Raw genomic sequence first — 18,101 nt, 5'->3', positions numbered from 1 at the left:
ATCGTGTTTACAGTAAAGGCTGATCCCGATGGAAGGAGACTGATCAGTCTGGCTTCCTTCTAACTCTGAAAACAGCCAGAAACTCAAAAATACCCTTAACCTTGAAGAGAAAATATGCAGTTATTAGAAACTTCTACACTGCAAGATAGAAAGACTTATATCTTATTTTACAGTTTGGCATTTTGGCTGTCACCATCTTGTTTTTTGGAGCCAGAAGTGACCATATGTGGACGAGTGGGTGGAGCTGTGGCAGATATCCTGATTTGATCTGGCTGACAACCCGGCGACACAAGACGGGAGCGACTTGTCAACCACAACGTAGCAACGGCCTGAAGCGTATTCTGCTTCATCGGTTATTTTACTCTAAATGGTAACATCATTTATGAAATGAACATCATGCTGTATTGAAGAAGACTTAAAACTAGCGATTGAGACCATGACCTCATTTGGAAAATGTTTACTGAGGTAATAGATCAAGTGAGAATCAGGATCATTTTCTCATAAGCTTACATAAATTGGACGTCTTTTTGCAACCGGTGGAGTTGCCCCGACTTGTTTAATACACTCTGATCTTATTTGATGTTTTCCAGAAAGACTTTAAGGTCCAGTTTGTAAGATAGTTGAGTCTCATTCCCAACTCATTTGGATTTTGTTTTAGGTTTCCCAACTTGTCATTATTGATCGACACATAAGACTGTACTTTAATCAAAGTAACACAGGCAGATAAATTGCTCAGGTAGATTAAACAAACAGTTGCACATACGTATAATGACCACAGCTCTCCCGAGGCACTAACCCATCAAACGGCCTGTCAAGATCATTGTTTCTCATCTCGTCATATTTTCATGTTTTCATTTAGCTTTTCGAATATTGAAACATGGAAACGCTGACCGTCATGATTCATGATGATCATTCATACTGTATAGTGTGCCTGTGGCTGAAACATGTTTTCCCAGGACAACAATAATTGCATACATGGCGGTTCTTGTCTTCCGTACAATAGAAATGAGATGCCAACCATTTTTTTACACTGTGGCATGACAATACTCAGGGACACTTTTCTCCTGCATATATGAAAAAATGCACAATATTTTCCCAGAAACTTTCAGACATTTGTGAAGTTTGTACAATTAAATGTATATTTTACTATGTTAAGTCAATCTTCTTTAGTTTTATTCAGTTTTCTTAGACATTTTGGGAAATAAACTTATTTACTTTCTTGCCAAGAGTCAGAGGACCAATATCACCAGCAACTAGTTGACTGTATGTATACATATTTAGTATTAATATTCAAATATACAACTTTGCATTTAATGAGATGAACAATCAGTTGGTGGCGAGTCAGCCCACTCCTCACCTTTGCTTGAGGCTACATTTATCCCTGACTGAGCTTCCAGCAGACAAGTTGCATTGTGGGTAATGCACCAGGTTTGGAGAAGGAAGAAGAATGCATGGAATAAAAATGACATTTCTTCCTCTGCTGCATCGATTGTGACACTTTTTTTGTCCGTTGAGTCTGACAGCGTTACAGGACAGCAATGCTAAATTGGTGGAGTGCTCTTTTCACCAGCCGCTGGCACTCGAATATACAGCCGTATTTATCTTTTCATCTATTTCTTGGAAAGAAAGCGAATCAGCCTATTTCCCAAAATATTGAATTATTCCCATGTGCTTTATTATTGCTGGTGTTGACCCTCTCACTTTCTTTTATACTAATAATATATCGATTCACAATTCAAATATCCGTGTTCATCTCTGCTGGGGATCACAGCTGAGACAACGCAGCCACCGAGCACCATCTGTTTTTGTCTTTGCTCGGATATTAAAAGTGATATCATGCTTATTTAAAACCACAATACAACACTTGCACGAATGTGAACAAGGACAGCTGACATCGCCATGCTGACAGAAAACAAACATGTTTAGGGGATGACGTGAGAAGTGGTGGCAGTTCATGAATCACTCCCAGCTTGGCTCCCAGCAGGGTATTCCTTCCCTACTCTTTCAGAGATGTTTAACTCTGCCCCCGAGGACACACAAAGTTTTCCTAACATATTGTCTCAGCTCAGATGTGACCCTGCCACCAGCTTCAGTCCCATCACCACCCCTCTGCAGCACAACACAGCTTTGTCCACTCTTCCTCACACCTGAACTGCTGTAAATCCAAACAGCGGGCGGTGTCTGTGAAACATACACAGGGGCCAACAGGGGCCCACCTCAAGGCCTGCGGACAAGGGGAAAGTGTGAAAGGAAATTCCTGTCAGGACAGGTCACATCTTCACTATTTTCGGAACAGCAAATTTCCTTCACACACACTCCGGGAGGGAAACAAGAGAGATGAACCTTGAAGGATAGCAGAAAGAAGAGTGCTGGACCTCCCACATCTTTCCAGATTTCAGTCCCTGCTGTGTGCACTATAGACAGCAGATCTTTATGTTTTCATCCAGCTATAGATGAAGTAAACAAATCAAAGCCTGACAGCCTGTATCAGACAGTATTTGAAAGACTTAAAAGAAAAGTGTGAGATATTCATTATTTTATGTTGACAACATTAAAAGCTGCATTGGATTAAAGCTCTTTAGTTCTTCACAGCGACACAGAGCTTTTTAAGCTTCTTTCAGCGCATTGTTTTGTTTTTTCTTGCACAGCTTCACTGTTTTGGTTCAATCTCACAGCTCTCAATAGTTTTCAGTGATAGAGGTTCTGGTAAACGAGACAGTTAGCGACTAGCTGGTGACCACAGTGGAGCATTTTGCCTCAAAATGAAGCCAAAAAGACAGCAAATTTCTAGAGTTGAAAAATCTGGATTCAGACAAAAACGTGTCAAAGGGTTAGATTTTTTGAGTTTTTGGAGATATTTTCTCGTTTAGACTACTCTGCTCGTGTTCAGGGATACTCTTTGAATCTTTGGTGTTGAGGAGCTAGATTCAACATCGCTCCCGGTGTTGCTTCATCTTTAGCTAACGGTACAGCTTTGTCGTAGAGCCCAGCAGTCTTCATTTGGACTTCATTGTGACCTTTGAGGCAGGTGAAAGTGTTATTTTACTTTTTAAAATACACGTTAGCTAAGCTGCGAGGGATTATTTTAGTCAGTGGAATGTATTTGTGTTAACCCTAACCCTTGTCAGCTAGCTGCTTAAGTTAACGTTCGCCCCAAACCTGTTGAGCGTGCTGGACGTAAACTCCAGGAATTTAATGTAAGCAGGACTCTTCATTACTTATGTTCCTGTGTGTGTATGTACGGTAGTTAATGTTAAAGAGTTCAGTTTTATTTCCTGAATCCTGTCTTGAATCCTTGTTAAAGCATCATAAAGTTGATTTGAACTGAATAACCAATACTTGAACCAATACTTAAGAATGCTCGATGTATTTTTGTTGCATGAATGGACATGCATCTGTAAATAAATGCTAATGGTGCTCGGTATTTTCTGGATGTATAAAGGCGATAGTTTGCTTACAACTTTACAAGGTGACGGTAGGTCAATGTCATGTTTACAGCTTGTTGTTCCCCCGAGTGAGAACAGAAATAAGACGAAAGGAGGACAGACAAATGAATGCCTCAGGCTCACCAGAAAAGCAATAGCACTAGTCATTTGTTGAAACTCTTACAATAACTATCATTTCTTCTGACCTCAACCTATCGAGGCTATGTGTGAATAATGAGTGTTGCTCTGACGGGTCAAGGTAGAAGGGTGGGCATACAAATTCTGAGACGAGTCACCGTGCAATCGTTACCGAACCTTCACTACGTGATTTGAATTGCCTGAACTTAAAGTAAACAATTTAACAATTTGTATCAGTTTACATGCATTAATCACTTTTTTAATGGCCACATATGAGCGGATTGTATCGTCACGTCAAAAATGAGACCTCCCCCGTCCCACTCGGTTGTCTATACAAGCCTGTGGATGATCTGTTTAAGTTAGAACGGTATCCAGTTTAACGTGTAGTGACGTGGGTGAAATGATTTTCCTTCCTGAGTGACTGATGAGCCAAATCCCAGCTGAGTCTGAATGATGGATGCTTCCCTCACAATCAGCTGAGCGATCACACACTGACAGACAGGATGCAAATTGTAAATCTTTTGGAAATGTCATGACTGACTGGCATGCCCCAAGAGACGAGACATCAAGATGCTGGAGGTGTATTTGGGAAAGAAACCTGAAGAGGATGTGTTTACTAGAAGGGAAGGATTTCAGTACAGCAGGAGCGTCTCACACCGGAGGGCAAAGAAGACATCACACCCACAAGGAGTGGAGCTCAAAGCTTTTTAAAGTAAAGCAAAACATTTAACAGATCATTCAAGCTGATACGATTCATGACAAACAAGCTGTTGTGCTGCGAGCTCAGCACTTCTGACACAATCTATTTCTAGGAAGAGTTTGAGCCACAAGTCTTTGGATCTCTTATATATCACTTTCATCCTAAGTGGCTCCCTCATAACTGCTGAAGGAGGTGGTGCAAAGTCATAACTTAACGTGTGCTCGGTAACACGTGGCTGCGGGCCAAAACAGCCACCGACTTCTCTGCTGTTTTGACACTTCAGATTGATGGGAGGCAGGCAGGAGGCATTTCTGCACCTCGCTGTAGGTAACTGCTGCAGGACCTGCTAGCTCTGTCCGCCTATGATGAAAATGTATTCACAATGTTTCCAAACTGTGAGGCAGCAGATACAGAAAGCCTGTGTGCCTATCAGCTACGTTTAGGGATTGAAAAAACATAAATCCCATTAGTATTTGTTTGCATTCTGTCAAATATAATTAAAAACACACATTGCTCCAATGTACAGCTATGTGGGGCGAACGCCAAAGAAAACCAAACACATCAATTCATACAAGTTCACGGCTGATAGCATATCTTGTCGTGATAATAAATGCATTTCCCTAGCGCGACCTTTCCTGCCGCGTTTCGTGACAGATGTTATGACTCTTATCACTCCGTCGGCTCATTCATCTTACTATGCATTAAACAGTGAAGTTAAAATAATATTGTACAAGCCTTGTTCCTCAACAGCATTTTCAGCTGGAGGACAGTCAGCAGTCAACAGTTGTGTAGGTGGACAGTGAGTAAGTGGAGCTGCAGCTGTGAACTCTGGTTTAAGGAGACTGTGTTATCCTTCAGTACACGAGGTTGCAGCTTCAATAAGAAAACGACAGACTCAACAGTGTCTGAGGCAAATTAAACAAAACGTCTCGACAGTTTCTATTAACTTGACATGATTGCTGAACCTTTTTGAGTGAATACTTTTATGTTTTTATTTTTTCAACCTTCCACAAAGTTTCCATTAATTTCTGCGAGATATGAAAATAAATCAGCAAGTAAACTTTTGAATCATGCTTGAATTGTAACGAGCTATCAGTGAAGATTGATTTGAAAAGTGCACTGTATTAATTCATAACAACGTAATGTGAATATCAATGCAGAGTTGATCTATTGTCGTAGATTTCATATCGCCTGCGAGTTAAATGTGCAATGCGTGAGAATTATCCACCCGTCAGAGGTCTTTGGCTGTAGCTGCTGTTAGCTAGTTAGCGCAGTTAGCCGTGCAGCTAAGCGGCCCTACTAGCTGACTGGCTCGAGAGAAACAGCTGGATTGGAACCAGACAGCCAACGCACGTTTGGCAAGACGTTTTTAGTGAATTTTATTTTGTTTCTATTTGAATTGAGTGTGTTTTACGATGAGTAAATGAGGCAGTTTAGCTTGTTTTTGTTTGGTAAACATGAATTCAGACGGTGTATGGTTGTGTTGTTCTGTTTGGTAGTGTGTAAGAATATTACCTTTCCTGACATTTTGTGACTTTATTTAGTTTATTTATAAGAGTTTGCGAAATGTTGCTAACTCTAGCTCGCATACATCTCCCAGCTGAAACTACAGCGGGAATCAGACTGTCCGAAGAGGTATTACTGGACAGGACAGGCCAGAGCTAGCTGGTTAGCATGCTAACTTCAGCAGACAAAAATAGTCTTTGACACGTCAAAAACTGTACAAAAAAACTATATTTGAAAAATATTAAAATTGTACATTTATAGAGTGAGATAATCATTCTTTTTTTTAAATGAACAATTTTTTGTTTTTAAAATTAAAACACAAAAGTATGATATGCAAAATGTTTAGCAGTAACGTAAATTAAAAGCTATTATTTGAAAAATCAGATAAATCACTCTCATGGCCCAGAAATTAAATCAATTTTGCTCAATTTTCTGAAGCAAACAACATCTAACAAATCAACAGTCATCTATTCAGAGTGATTGCTTGGCCTGAAAACACAAATGGACGGTGATTGGCTGGCTGTCAACCACCTTACAAAACAAGGGGTAGTGAGCCAAAAAAATATTTGAGCTCGGTTCCCCTCTTTTCCCATGCATTCCAGCTGGTGGTGCAAAGATAAGCAGCAGCTCTGGGTGATTAGCTTCAACTAACAAAAAGCAAGCATCACATTTTAAGCTACAAAGATAAAACTCAGTGTTTCCAAAGTTGATTTACTCCTTCTCTTATCATAGGATTACACAGGGCATAAACACACACGTTTAGATGTATAAAATCCTCCAGACAGATAAAACACCCCATTAACAGTCCTTGACAGAAAAGCAATAATTGTTGCCAGTTCTCCAGGTTTCCAACACTTTAAGGGACTCCATTGACTTTATAAATTGTGTGATTCGGCTAATTGGGGTCTCAATATTTCTGATCACTGGGGATTTTCAAAATTATTTACCATTATTTACTGACCATTTAAAAAATTACTGACCATTTAAAAAAAAAAAAGGAGCTTTTCATTGGCAGTCATCTTGTGTTAGACAAACAGCTCATTTAACAAGTCCTTGTAAAAACTTGACACAGCTCTTGCGAAATGTGATTTCTCTGAAAGTCCATTCTAACTGTGGGAGTAATGTGTACACCCTGCACCAGCTCCAGCTGAGTCTGCTGGGCAAACATGAAGGTCTGAGTGACGTTTGTTTAAATTAGCAATGAAAGAGGAGAAATGACAAGTGCAAATGTAATGCATAAAAGGATGAAAACCGTTTGGTCCGTCTTGCGCTCAGACATGCCAACCATGTGACAGCAATCATATAGAGATGGCTTTACTACACATGGATTCACACAGCTGGTGTTTCTGTCTCCTCTGCTGCATGCCTCTGTCATGATGGAAGTGCCAGATGTCCTTATATGTGAGCTGAGTGCCAGAAGTCAGAATATTTCAAGGACAATTGTGCCTGTTCGCTCACGATGTGCATTAGGCTTCACTTTGATGCGTCAGCCTCACATACCTGGTTGACAGGGAGGAAAGATGTGCCACTGGCTACTTGTCAATTGAAATGTTCAAAGAGCACACCAGAGGAAGATTAAAAGTAGCTCTTTATGTAGGTCTGACGGTGCAGAGAGCTGCTGCATCTAAGATTTTGCCAACCATGTGAAGCAGGCCAAGTGTTTGAACATGTATACCACAATGTCTCCCTTTTGTCCCAGCCAGGGGACAGGCACCACAGTTAAAGGAACAATTTTGAATTTTGATGTGCTTATTTTTACCATGCAGACGTAAAAGTGATATCAGTCTTCTTGTCTAACTCTTGGAGAGAAAACTGGTTAGTGTATTTCCCAATGAAATTAACAATTTCTTCAAGGAACCGCAGCCTTCTCTTTCAAAAATGCAGTAGATTCACACAAATCAAACCCTTTTTACACAGAGATCGACCCTGACTGAGCCAAACAATGGTGGCATAATGCAGCCACAGTGTGTGATGTTAGATAGCATGTCGGCGTTCCAGGGGTGTAAATACAGACAGTGCAGGCAGTGCAGTTACACTGGGGCCCTTGGGGGCGAGGGGGTGGGCCCTCCGACAATGTGTCTGGCAGAGAACAAGGCCTGGTGAGTGATTCAGATCGGCACCTGGGAAATACACCTGTCCTCAAGGAGACACCCACGATATATATTATCAACAGTGCCATTTGCTATATACGCCCTCGAAAAGGCAAAGCCATCTCAGTCATTAATGTTTGTTTGTTTTTTTGTGAAATAGTTCACAGAAATCCCCAACAGAAGCACACCTTTATTCCATAAAACATAGAAATCTATGTATAAACTCTAAAAACTACTCAATCAAATAAATCATTTCTTATTAATGCACTAGTACCCATCACAAGAGCTTGCACTGGGGCCCGTCGTAACTACCTTACACAACTTCACCCTCACATCAGCCCTGTTCCCACTGTCTCTACACCTCAGCCCCTCGTTAGTTTACTTTGTATCTAAGCCTGTGTTGTTCCCTCACTCTTTGGTGGTTCGTCTGTTCTCGTCCTCACATCAGTCCTTTGTCTCCTGTGTGCCCTGTGCCTTTTACCCCGCTCCTCGTGTCTTCTCGATTTGTACCTGTTACATGTCGGTTGTCATCATCCTCTGTTTGGAGGGTGAGGAGTTCCCGGACCTCCTTGTCACCTCATTTCGCAGACATCTTTGGTTGCTGTTTGCGAACTGCTGCTTGCGGATTGCCCATATAATATGTCGTCAAAATGTCACACTGTCCCATCCTGAAGGCTCACTCTTTCTACACAGACGTCAATTCATTGCTGTTACTACCTTTGCTGGCTGTTCAGAGGTGAAGCAACAATGCCTAAATACAGAACGGCAAGGTGGAATAAACAAATAAACAAAGCCACTTCTCAGATGACTTGCTTTCTGCCCCCACTGATGACTTTGAGTGTGTGTGCGCAGTGTATGAATTTTTTAAATGATGCTACTCCAGCGTGCCTTTATCTTTCTCTGTAAACGATAATCATGATGTAATTAACATTTTCTACTAAAAGTAGCTGTGCAGAGTTATAGACCCAACGACTGTCTCTATTCAAACATACGATGTGCTTGTTTTGTGAAGAGTTATGGCAAAATTAACTGTAGAACTGCTCAAGAGGGAGTACTGCAGTATACACAGTAGATCTTTGGCGGATTGAAATGTCTCTGCATGTGGTGCCTCTATCTTATCCTCTGCTGAGCTTTCTTCATGGCTCAGACTGGTGGTTTTGTCACAGTCAGGGAATACTGAAACTGGACTGCCCGGCCTATAGAGGACACCTGCTGACTAAAGATAAATCATACACACAGACACACTCACACAGAGAAAGACGCCTAGCTGCCATAAGACACTAAGCCAGTTAAAAATGTAAAGCTTCTTTGACAAGCAGACAGATACAAGGCAGGCAGGAGTCAAGCGCATCAAAGGTACACATGGAGACGAGAGCCTCTCTCTCCAAGGGTACGACACAGGGCACATTAAAGCTTGTGTGAAAGGCGGCACAATGTTCATTGCGAGCAAATTTCCTGTTTTCTTTATCATGTTCACGCTTCTCCCACTTCCCTTTTTCATGGACGGTGGAAGAGATGTTGCCTTTAGTCTTTCCTCGCTCCTCTGTAGTTTTGTCTCTGATCAGTCACATGACAGGAACGGGAAAAAAAGGAACCTTGTGTAAACAAATAAAGCTTTTCTCAGAGTCTCGGTTTGGAGCAAAGGATGCGACGTGGGAGTCCTTCATAAAGACAGACCGGTTTTCACAGATATAGTCATTCTAATTAGGTGCATTTGCTGTTGCTTTGTGGTTATAAATGCTAGGGAAGATTTTTTCCATATTTCCCTCAATTCACTAGAAAGGGTTTAAAGAGACTTGAATGAGACAGCAAATGTATTAACTGGAACGGAATTGCCATGTTTTTCTACAGGTCTTTGGGGGGTAAAGACAAACATGTAGGTGACAGCACAGCCACAGTTATTTCAGTGACACAGTATCTGGCAAAGGGCCAAGGCTAAGGCACTCTGAAATAGCGTTGTATGTCCGGCGAGGAACGGGAGGCCATGCAGGCCATGGAGCAGACCTGCTCTCTGGATGTGGAGTCAGCCAGCCTCAGGCTACAACATACCCCCTCTCTCTCTCTGTCTCTCTCTCTTCTCCCTGAAAGAAATAAAGTCCACTTCCTCTGTCATCTGGACACAAGGCCGGGCCAAAGCCAGGCGACAGTCTGACTGGCAGCCCTGCTTTGATTTCATTGTTACTACGGAGGAGGATGACATCCACTACGTCCCTGTCCTCTCCACTAGTCGGGGGGAGTTAGGCCTTTCCAACATCCTGCCAGAGGAGGGGTGTGAAATTAAGGATGCGGCGACAAGCCATCTGGGCCAGCTTCCTATGTTTCAAACCTCTGTCCCTGACTAAATCTTCCTGTACCTGCCTCACAGGCACACCGGACAACTCAAGCGCTTCCTCTGTGGTGATCCACTTTTTGCATGTCATCGTTTTTATCACTGAGAAATGGCTTCCCCTGCTGAGAAGGGAACCATGCACATTCTGGCAAATGCTTTGTCCCGGCTCCTGGCGCTGACATTACTGTTGGGAAACATCGTAGCCTGCTGTGACGGCGTGCACGCTCCTAAAACTCGTGCTGCGACTGTTCAGACGCCAAACTTTGAGGAGCCCCATTACTGTGCTTGTTACCTAATTCCAGGAGATTCAGGCCATAAACAAGTCTCTGCTGCCGTGTCAGATGTCCCAGTGAGCTAAATCACTGGGGCAGCTTAACATGCCGTAGAAAACAAGGGCAAAGTAGGGAGTACCGGGTCAACAATTATGGTGCTGAATGCCTAAAGGGAGGGAAGCCGGCAATTTCCTCAGGCTTTGCCAATGGACTCTTTCCCATGAACCTCAAGCGACCTCTAATGACAAAGCAAGAGGTACGAGTGACCAATGAATCGCTGCACGGACTCCCAAGTCACAACAGCTGCCGGTGACTGAGTAGCAATTTGAACGTAATAGCGTCGGTGGCTCTTGTATAACTGATAAGAGGTCTAAATGATGCTTGTTTCTAAGCGACGCTAGCACTTTGGAGGGATATAATATCCGTCTGACAGCCACTGAACACCAGGATCCAGTTTCTGCCTTCAGAACATGTGTGAAGTGACCGACCAATAAAGGCAATAGAGGCCACAAAGAAACGTGTGCCAATACAGCTTACAATAAATGTTTTTTCATTGGTCGTTACAGGTGCTGAATTTCATGTAATTAGCCTCCTCTAGCATGTCAAGAGGATTTGTGAAGTCAACACCGCGGGAGGTATTTGTAGCTGTGAATTCAAAAGCTCTAATTATTTAACGGAACAGACAAATGTGCAGCAGCACTCAATAAATAACAGCTGTGTCACAATTTATTTCATCTTCCTGGTTAAAGCACTCGCCACATGATTGTACACACTCTCACCTCTTCATGGGTGAGTTAATTCACTCATCGGGCTATAGCTCAAGAGCTCATTGAGCGTTACATCACTAAAATGAATCCCTGACTGTCTTTGTGCTGTACCGTCAGCATTATGAAACTCAGGCCTGTGTGAGCATGATGGAAAGGACAGAGAAATCAATAGGTCAGCCTTCCTCTGCATGGAGATTATTCCAAGTGTGGGAGAGCGTTTTTAAGTGCGCTAAGAAAAATTTGAATTGCTGGAGCAAAACGGGAGCCTGCTGTGGCTGACATTTCATTTGCACAGTGGGGACCCAGAGAATGACCGTAAGGCAGGTCAGACTTCGACAATGCCACTATTGATTCGGAAAGTTATTAAGAACCTAATGAGTGGGCAGTAATTGTACAAACACCTAATTGTTCTTTTTCTGTGGAAGGTCAAGCAGTAAGAAGACCTTTTAGAGACCAACAACAGGACTAAAGCTACCGCTAAGTTTATATTCTATATTACATTTATATATTACATATGTTGCGCTGTGCAGTGCAGTAATTAAGCGTGAAGGGTTTGAACTTCTCTCTTTGGCTCTCGCTTGTCATTCATCTCACAAGTTCTTCTATCATTCGTCTTCCTTCGTCTTTGCCACGGAGGTAATATTTTAACTTGTGTCCGTGTGTTTGTTAGTTGGTTGTTTGGTTTGTTTAGACTACACAAAAACTACTTAACAGATTTTCACAAAATTTGGATGGATGATGGGTCTCAGCTCAGAATAGACCCGTTAACTTTTGGTGTGGATCCAGATAAATACAGGGATTTTTTTTCACTTTCTCCAACATTATGAAATAGGGTGTTTTTGTCGATGTCTCAGGGAATATTGCATGAATCTTTATGAAAAAAATAAATGTGTTGAAGGTTGTGAAGGCGATTCTGGACAAAGATAGTTGGTTGTTGAGTCATAGTTCGAGGTCGTTAAATACCAACACATTGGGTTAGATTTACGGGCCGAATACCAACTTCAACATCAGTATTTGATGACCTGGGAATGAGACTCAGCAATCAAATATGTTTTTCTCCAGAATCGCCTTCCCTACCTTTAAGGTGGCTGATATCTATGAATTTGTACAATTTTACATGGATCTTTGATCTGGTGAGCTTAAATTATGGTGAGGCAGTTAATTTAGAGTGATACAGCTATTGAGTTTAAGGCTTCATTGAATTAAAGGGGACTGCTGGGCTGAGTGCCATTCTTGTTATGATAGTTGATCGTCGAGTCACATTCGAGTCACTGGGAATGAGACTAAACAATCAACTATCGTCCTCCAGAACAGCTCATTGCACCTTTAAAGTTTTGCAGGTAATTAGTCTCAAACCAAATTATTGGAGAGATTTTGACCTGGATTTAGTGCTAGATTAAAAGTTAAGGTATCACCAAAATTATTACAATTGATGCTGAGAGGAACATGAATGTCTCTATTAAATTTAATGACAAGCTGTCCAATAGTTATTGAGATATTTCAGTGTTGACTAAAGTAGCAGCCAACAACATTGCCATCCCGAGCTTCATGCAGTCAGCATTGCTAAAGACTGGGCACAGAAAACAAGGATGAAAACAAAATTGCCACAGATGGTTTTCATCAACTATCTTGCACCAACTTAGACACATATTTGGCTCTTGCTGCAGATTCCTGGTGTTGAAAGAGCTTATCTCTCAGCCCTAGTCATATTTGGGGTGTTGGTGCCTCAGCATGATGAGAAAGTGAGTGACGAGACGTACAAATGCCCGAGGGGCCCTGCTACGCCATGCCAGTGATGAGTGAAGCACCGGACTCCCTATTTATTTGGACTTTACTGCAGATCTTCCCACATGGAGCAGCAGCAGCATTCCTCTCTCATCCGAGCTGCCTTCCAGCTGATAGTACAAGATATTCAAAGACAGACACCGAGGGTCCACTCCTCGGGGTCCTGAGGTTGAATCCTGAGATCAGCCGCTGAGCATAAGGGGATATTGTTGGCTAAAACAACTCGACCTCTATAAGTGGACGACTAGAATAATACCCAGAGTTGAGAGTCAGATTTCTGGGATGATCTGATCATGCGGAGGTATGCGTACAGAAAACACTCAGCTAAAAGCAATATCAACACTATGCACCCAAGACACAGAGCAAGCCAAAGATCATTCGGCTCAGCTCAGTTTTGGAGAAGAAAAATGATTCACTGCCTTCAAATGTGGCTTCTACTGGGGAGGTTTTCAATAGGCAATTATGCTTACACAAAAAAAAAAAAGGAAATGTATCAATCACTGATTCTTAATTCATTTCATTTGCATCCTATTCCAGGAAAGTTGCACCACAAATATTTTTAAATGCAACAGAATTTCTGTCAGAAATGTTTTAGATCTAACATAATTCAAGCCAGAGACGGAGCGCGACAGGAAGATGGTAGGAAATGGCTCAGGGTGGAAAACTTGGAGCTCCATAAATGCAGCTGCTGTGTAAATTGTACCCTCTCCCCCTAAATGACATTGACTTCTGGGCTGGCAGGTCTACAATCCACTCTCCCTCAATCTTCCCCCGCGATCATAATAATGCGAAGAAGCCAGCGGTCTCGTCATGCTTGCGTCAGACTCCGACTCAGAAGTGTCTTTTTAATGTCAGACATTTGTTTGACCCTTGAGAAACCCCTTCAGACAGATCTGAGCTATTCACGATAAAGAATTTAAAATATGAGCTGTGAGCTGTCAGAACAAGACTTTTTAAAAGTGCCTAATTTATTCAATGAGAGATTTTTAAAGTTAGAACACGGACAAAGGGCAAATTGCTGCGTTCAAGGTCCATCATTTCTATCTCAGAGTTGTGACGTGCTCTGCAAAAAGTAGACTGAAAATATGCGTCAAAACTATGTTCAACCCTCCTTATTATTATTAAAAGAAAAACATTTAATGATAATACATTTTTAAAGCTCATTACAATCTGAACTGGTGGGCGAAAGGCTGCAAAACTGAGCTAGAACATGGGCCTCGTTCCCTCACATGTCCACCTTAATGTGGCACTCAGTCTCCCAGGAACATACTGCGAGGCTGTAATTGAAAAATGTGCATCTCTGGTTCCTTCTGCCTCCAGGAGATACTGAGATATTGTGCCTCTACTGAGAAAGATGGGCTCCCTGTTTTGCCGAACTAACAGGGCTGCAAATAAGTCTTTTAACAGATAACACCAGACATGTTTTTCTAATAGGCACACCAGGTATGTGCGATGACAGAAATGTCAGGCTGAGCGTCACAATGCCAAGATACACATTGTGAATTTAATTGGGAAGTGTTATTTGAGTTTTTCTCTTTGTTTCGAGCACTGTAAAAGTTTGGACAGAGCCTTTAGAGAACACACAGCCAGGTGAAAAGAGCACGCATTTGTCGCACATTAGAAAATCAGTGCAGTGATTCCCCTGAAAATGGATTCTGTGGTGCCATTGATCCTCATTCCTCTCTGAAAAATCACTCTGTATCTGTTCCTGCAGATGTATGTGACCCACCCAGCACAGCTCAGTGATATTTATGAAAGGAGCGAGAGTCATCCCACCACCGCGGAGTCATGATTCGGATAAACCATATGGCGGCTGCCCCTCGCAAAAGTATTCCCTGTTCTTTATGAACAGCTGTTCAACAGCAATCAGCGATGAACAAGCCAAATGTACACATTCAGTGAGAAAAACTGCAAACAGATAACACGGACAATCAGAAGGCCCTGTTCAAGTGTCTGGTATGAAACTGTGCAGTGAAAACAACATGCTTTAGATTTATTAGTCTCACTTCTACAAGTCGATTTAGACTGGACGCGAGCGACATTCTGTCACCTTTTGCTCGCCTTACAAAAATAAGATTACATAAATTAGATGATTTGAAGGGATCTCACCCCCCCCCCCCCCATCCCCTCCTCCTCCTCCCTCCCTCCCTCCACATGTCAGTCCAGTCCAGATCAGTCAGCTCTCCTCCCACTATGTGACCTACATACATACATACATGCAAGGTGATGTGCCACTCAAACTTAACAGAAAACGACTCTTTTTACTGTAGCATCACCAATTAACAGCTGCATCTTCATCAAACACAACAACAGCATGCCTCCCCCTAGTGCCTATCTGCATGTAGACTTGGAGACTCCCACTGGGTTCCTTATTAATCCAGTCCCACATTTGGAGGCAAAAAGAGAAACTTTCAATCATGTTTAGTGATGAAAGGTGCGCTTATAGCTCTACTCATGAATACTGAGGTGATTCAAAGTGACGCAAAGCAGGTTAACGAGTGAGTATTTCATGTTTTTGACTGGATATGATGCGTCAGCTTTGGAATAAAGTAAAATCCAGCTCCATGTGCAATTAAAAGAACAGAAAGTATACAGAAAACTACAGGATACACTCCGGATCGACCTGGCTTCAGTTCAACGTGAATAAAACTGTCTAGACATATAACCCAAATCAACATCGGATCAATTATTTACTGGACGTCAGTGCAAACACTCCGCTCGACCTTTCCCTTCACCCAAAAAGTTGTGCGCTCCAAACTTTCACGCTCACTGCAGAAGTCTCCTCACTCACCTGAGGCATACGCTATTCCAATCCAAGTCCGACAGAAAAACGTGAAATCTGTCTTCATCTCCAGATCTCCGGTCCAGAAAGTGCAGAAGCCTGATCGGTGTTCCCTTTCAAAAATAAAAAAGTGAGTTTTAACGCGCGTGGAGACAGTGGAGAGGCGCTTTGGATGAATGTCCGATGGGGGAAGAAAAAAAAAAAAAAAAACTCAGGTGAACCTCGACCAATCGATGATGTTGATGATCTGCACCCAGCACACAGAGGACACAGAGACGGAAAGCTGAGGGGAGAGCAGAGAGACAAAACACGTCTTTTTTGTCTAAAGGACGCACAAGGCACTGAATGGGATTTACAATGATTTCCTTTTTCCTTTGCTCGTGACTGGAGCGCATGCACACCCATCCATCCATCCAGTTCATAAAACAAGCTGAATTGGAGGGGTGTGTGTCGGTGGGTGTGGGGTGAATGTGTGTGTGTGTGAGAGAGAGAGTGAGTGAGGGGGGTCTGCTAACATCCATGACAAATTTCCTTCCTGCAAGACCCCATGCGTTTCATCCTCTGCGCTAAACACCCAGTAATGACATTATAGAGGATAATAAAGTAGTGCCATCTCATTCTATATCATTATGGGACACCATAAAGTACAATAAGAAAACTTTAAAGGATAAATTCACCCAAAAAGTGAACATTTTAGTCATTCTCTGCTCACCCTCATGCTGATGGAAAGCCAGGCAAAGTTTGTTTAGTCAATAAAACATTTCTGGAGCTTCACGGCAAAACAATGTTGCCGCATTCTCCCAAACAACTGAAGTAGATGAGGACTAAAAAAACAACCAAAAACAAACATAGAATTGTTCCATTCAGCTCATTCGGCATAAGAAGAGTCTCCAGCTGCCCAGAGATCCCGGATTGATTTGAAGAGAAGTCATTTACACCTTCAATGGGAAGTTGAGTTTTCAGACGGGTTGCATGCTAACGTTTTTAGCTTAGCAGCTGCAGCGAAGATTTCTGCCTTAAAAAAGGGTATAAATAATGTCTTTTCAAGTCAATCTGGGATTTTTGGATTGTATAATGCCGGACGATCTGTCTCTACTTCATTTACACCCTTTTTAAAGCTGAAATCTTCACTGTGGCTGCTAAGCTAAAAGCATTAGCATGCACACCATCTGAGGTGAATGCATGAACTCAGCCACTCGTTGAGGGTGTAAATAAAGTCTGTTCGATTCAATTTGGGATCTCGGGCTTCTGGTGATGCCGGACAAGCTGTATGGAGATGTTTTATGTTTTTTTCCCAGTGTTTTTTACACCTAAAAAACAAGTCCCCATGTACTTCAGTTGTTTATGAGAATGCTGCAAAGCTGTTTTGCTGTGAAGCTCCAGAAATGTTTTGTGGACTACAAAATTTAACTCGACTTTACATTGGCATGGAGGTGAATCGACAATGACATAATTATTTTTTTTTGGGTGAACTTACCCTTTAAACCAGGGCTGCCCAAAGAGGTGCCCTTGGGCCACAGTTGGCGCGACATAAGGTTAAATTTTCCCAGTTGTTTCAAGCTAAGCACAATTTTAAAATAGATTTAAAATAAATATAATAATGTTTATGCTGTTTTCTTTTGTGAGGTAAAATGCCCTTTAATCATGTAGGAGGACTGACTATTTATTATCTTTACATAATCTGACCACAGCGGGCAGAGTGACACTTTGCAAAGGAAGTCAGTCAATTAAGGGAAATTGGAATCCTTTTAAATTTTTTACAATACAATACAATAGGTGTTTGCTTTTGGACCGTGTCCCACCATTAAGTTTCAGTTTTGGTCCCTGAGTGAAAAAGTTTAGGCACCCCTGCTTCAAACTCTGTGAGGAGAGATTTCATGCTGTGGTGTAGCTGCTGCGGATTTCCATTTGTTTCTTGAGTACCAAACTGTTTGATATTGATTTGAATTTCATGGATTGTTTTCAAGGCATTTAAATCCCCTCATGACATCCAAAAAGCACAGCAGGTAATCCTAATGCCATCAGAAAGCCATCAGAAAGCCACCACGGGAATACAGCAGAGTTACAAAACAAGTGAAGTGAACACATACCACAGTGAGGTAGACACAGCCTCAGGAGGAATATTAGAAGAGAACTACTTGATATTTCCCTCTTTGGTCAGCTGTGTTTAATCCACCAAACAATATATCTGGTCTCTCAATGCAATTTTATCTGCTCAGGTCAAAAGTCTTCCATTCATTTGAGGTAGAAAGAGTTATCTTCTGTGCTTATGAACACAAATCCTTGCAGATGTTCAACAAACCAAAG

The 18,101-nt window shown here is 42.0% G+C and overlaps 1 protein-coding gene across 1 annotated transcript in view; it reads right to left on the bottom strand.

The window, feature by feature from the left end:
* Positions 1-15,994, bottom strand: part of flt4 (fms related receptor tyrosine kinase 4) — a 46,813-nt gene extending 30,819 nt beyond the window's left edge. The window contains exon 1 of the mRNA XM_073487324.1: positions 15,804-15,994. Coding sequence (XP_073343425.1) covers positions 15,804-15,861 — 58 coding nt within the window. The 5' untranslated portion in view covers positions 15,862-15,994. The remainder of the gene's footprint in view (positions 1-15,803) is intronic.
* Between the last annotated feature and the right edge of the window lie 2,107 nt (positions 15,995-18,101).

The sequence above is a fragment of the Pagrus major genome, chromosome 18 (assembly GCF_040436345.1).
Source record: "Pagrus major chromosome 18, Pma_NU_1.0".
In the NCBI taxonomy this organism is placed as follows: domain Eukaryota; kingdom Metazoa; phylum Chordata; class Actinopteri; order Spariformes; family Sparidae; genus Pagrus; species Pagrus major.
The sequence above is the reverse complement of the archived record's forward strand: the minus strand, read 5'-3'. Positions and strand labels throughout refer to the sequence as shown.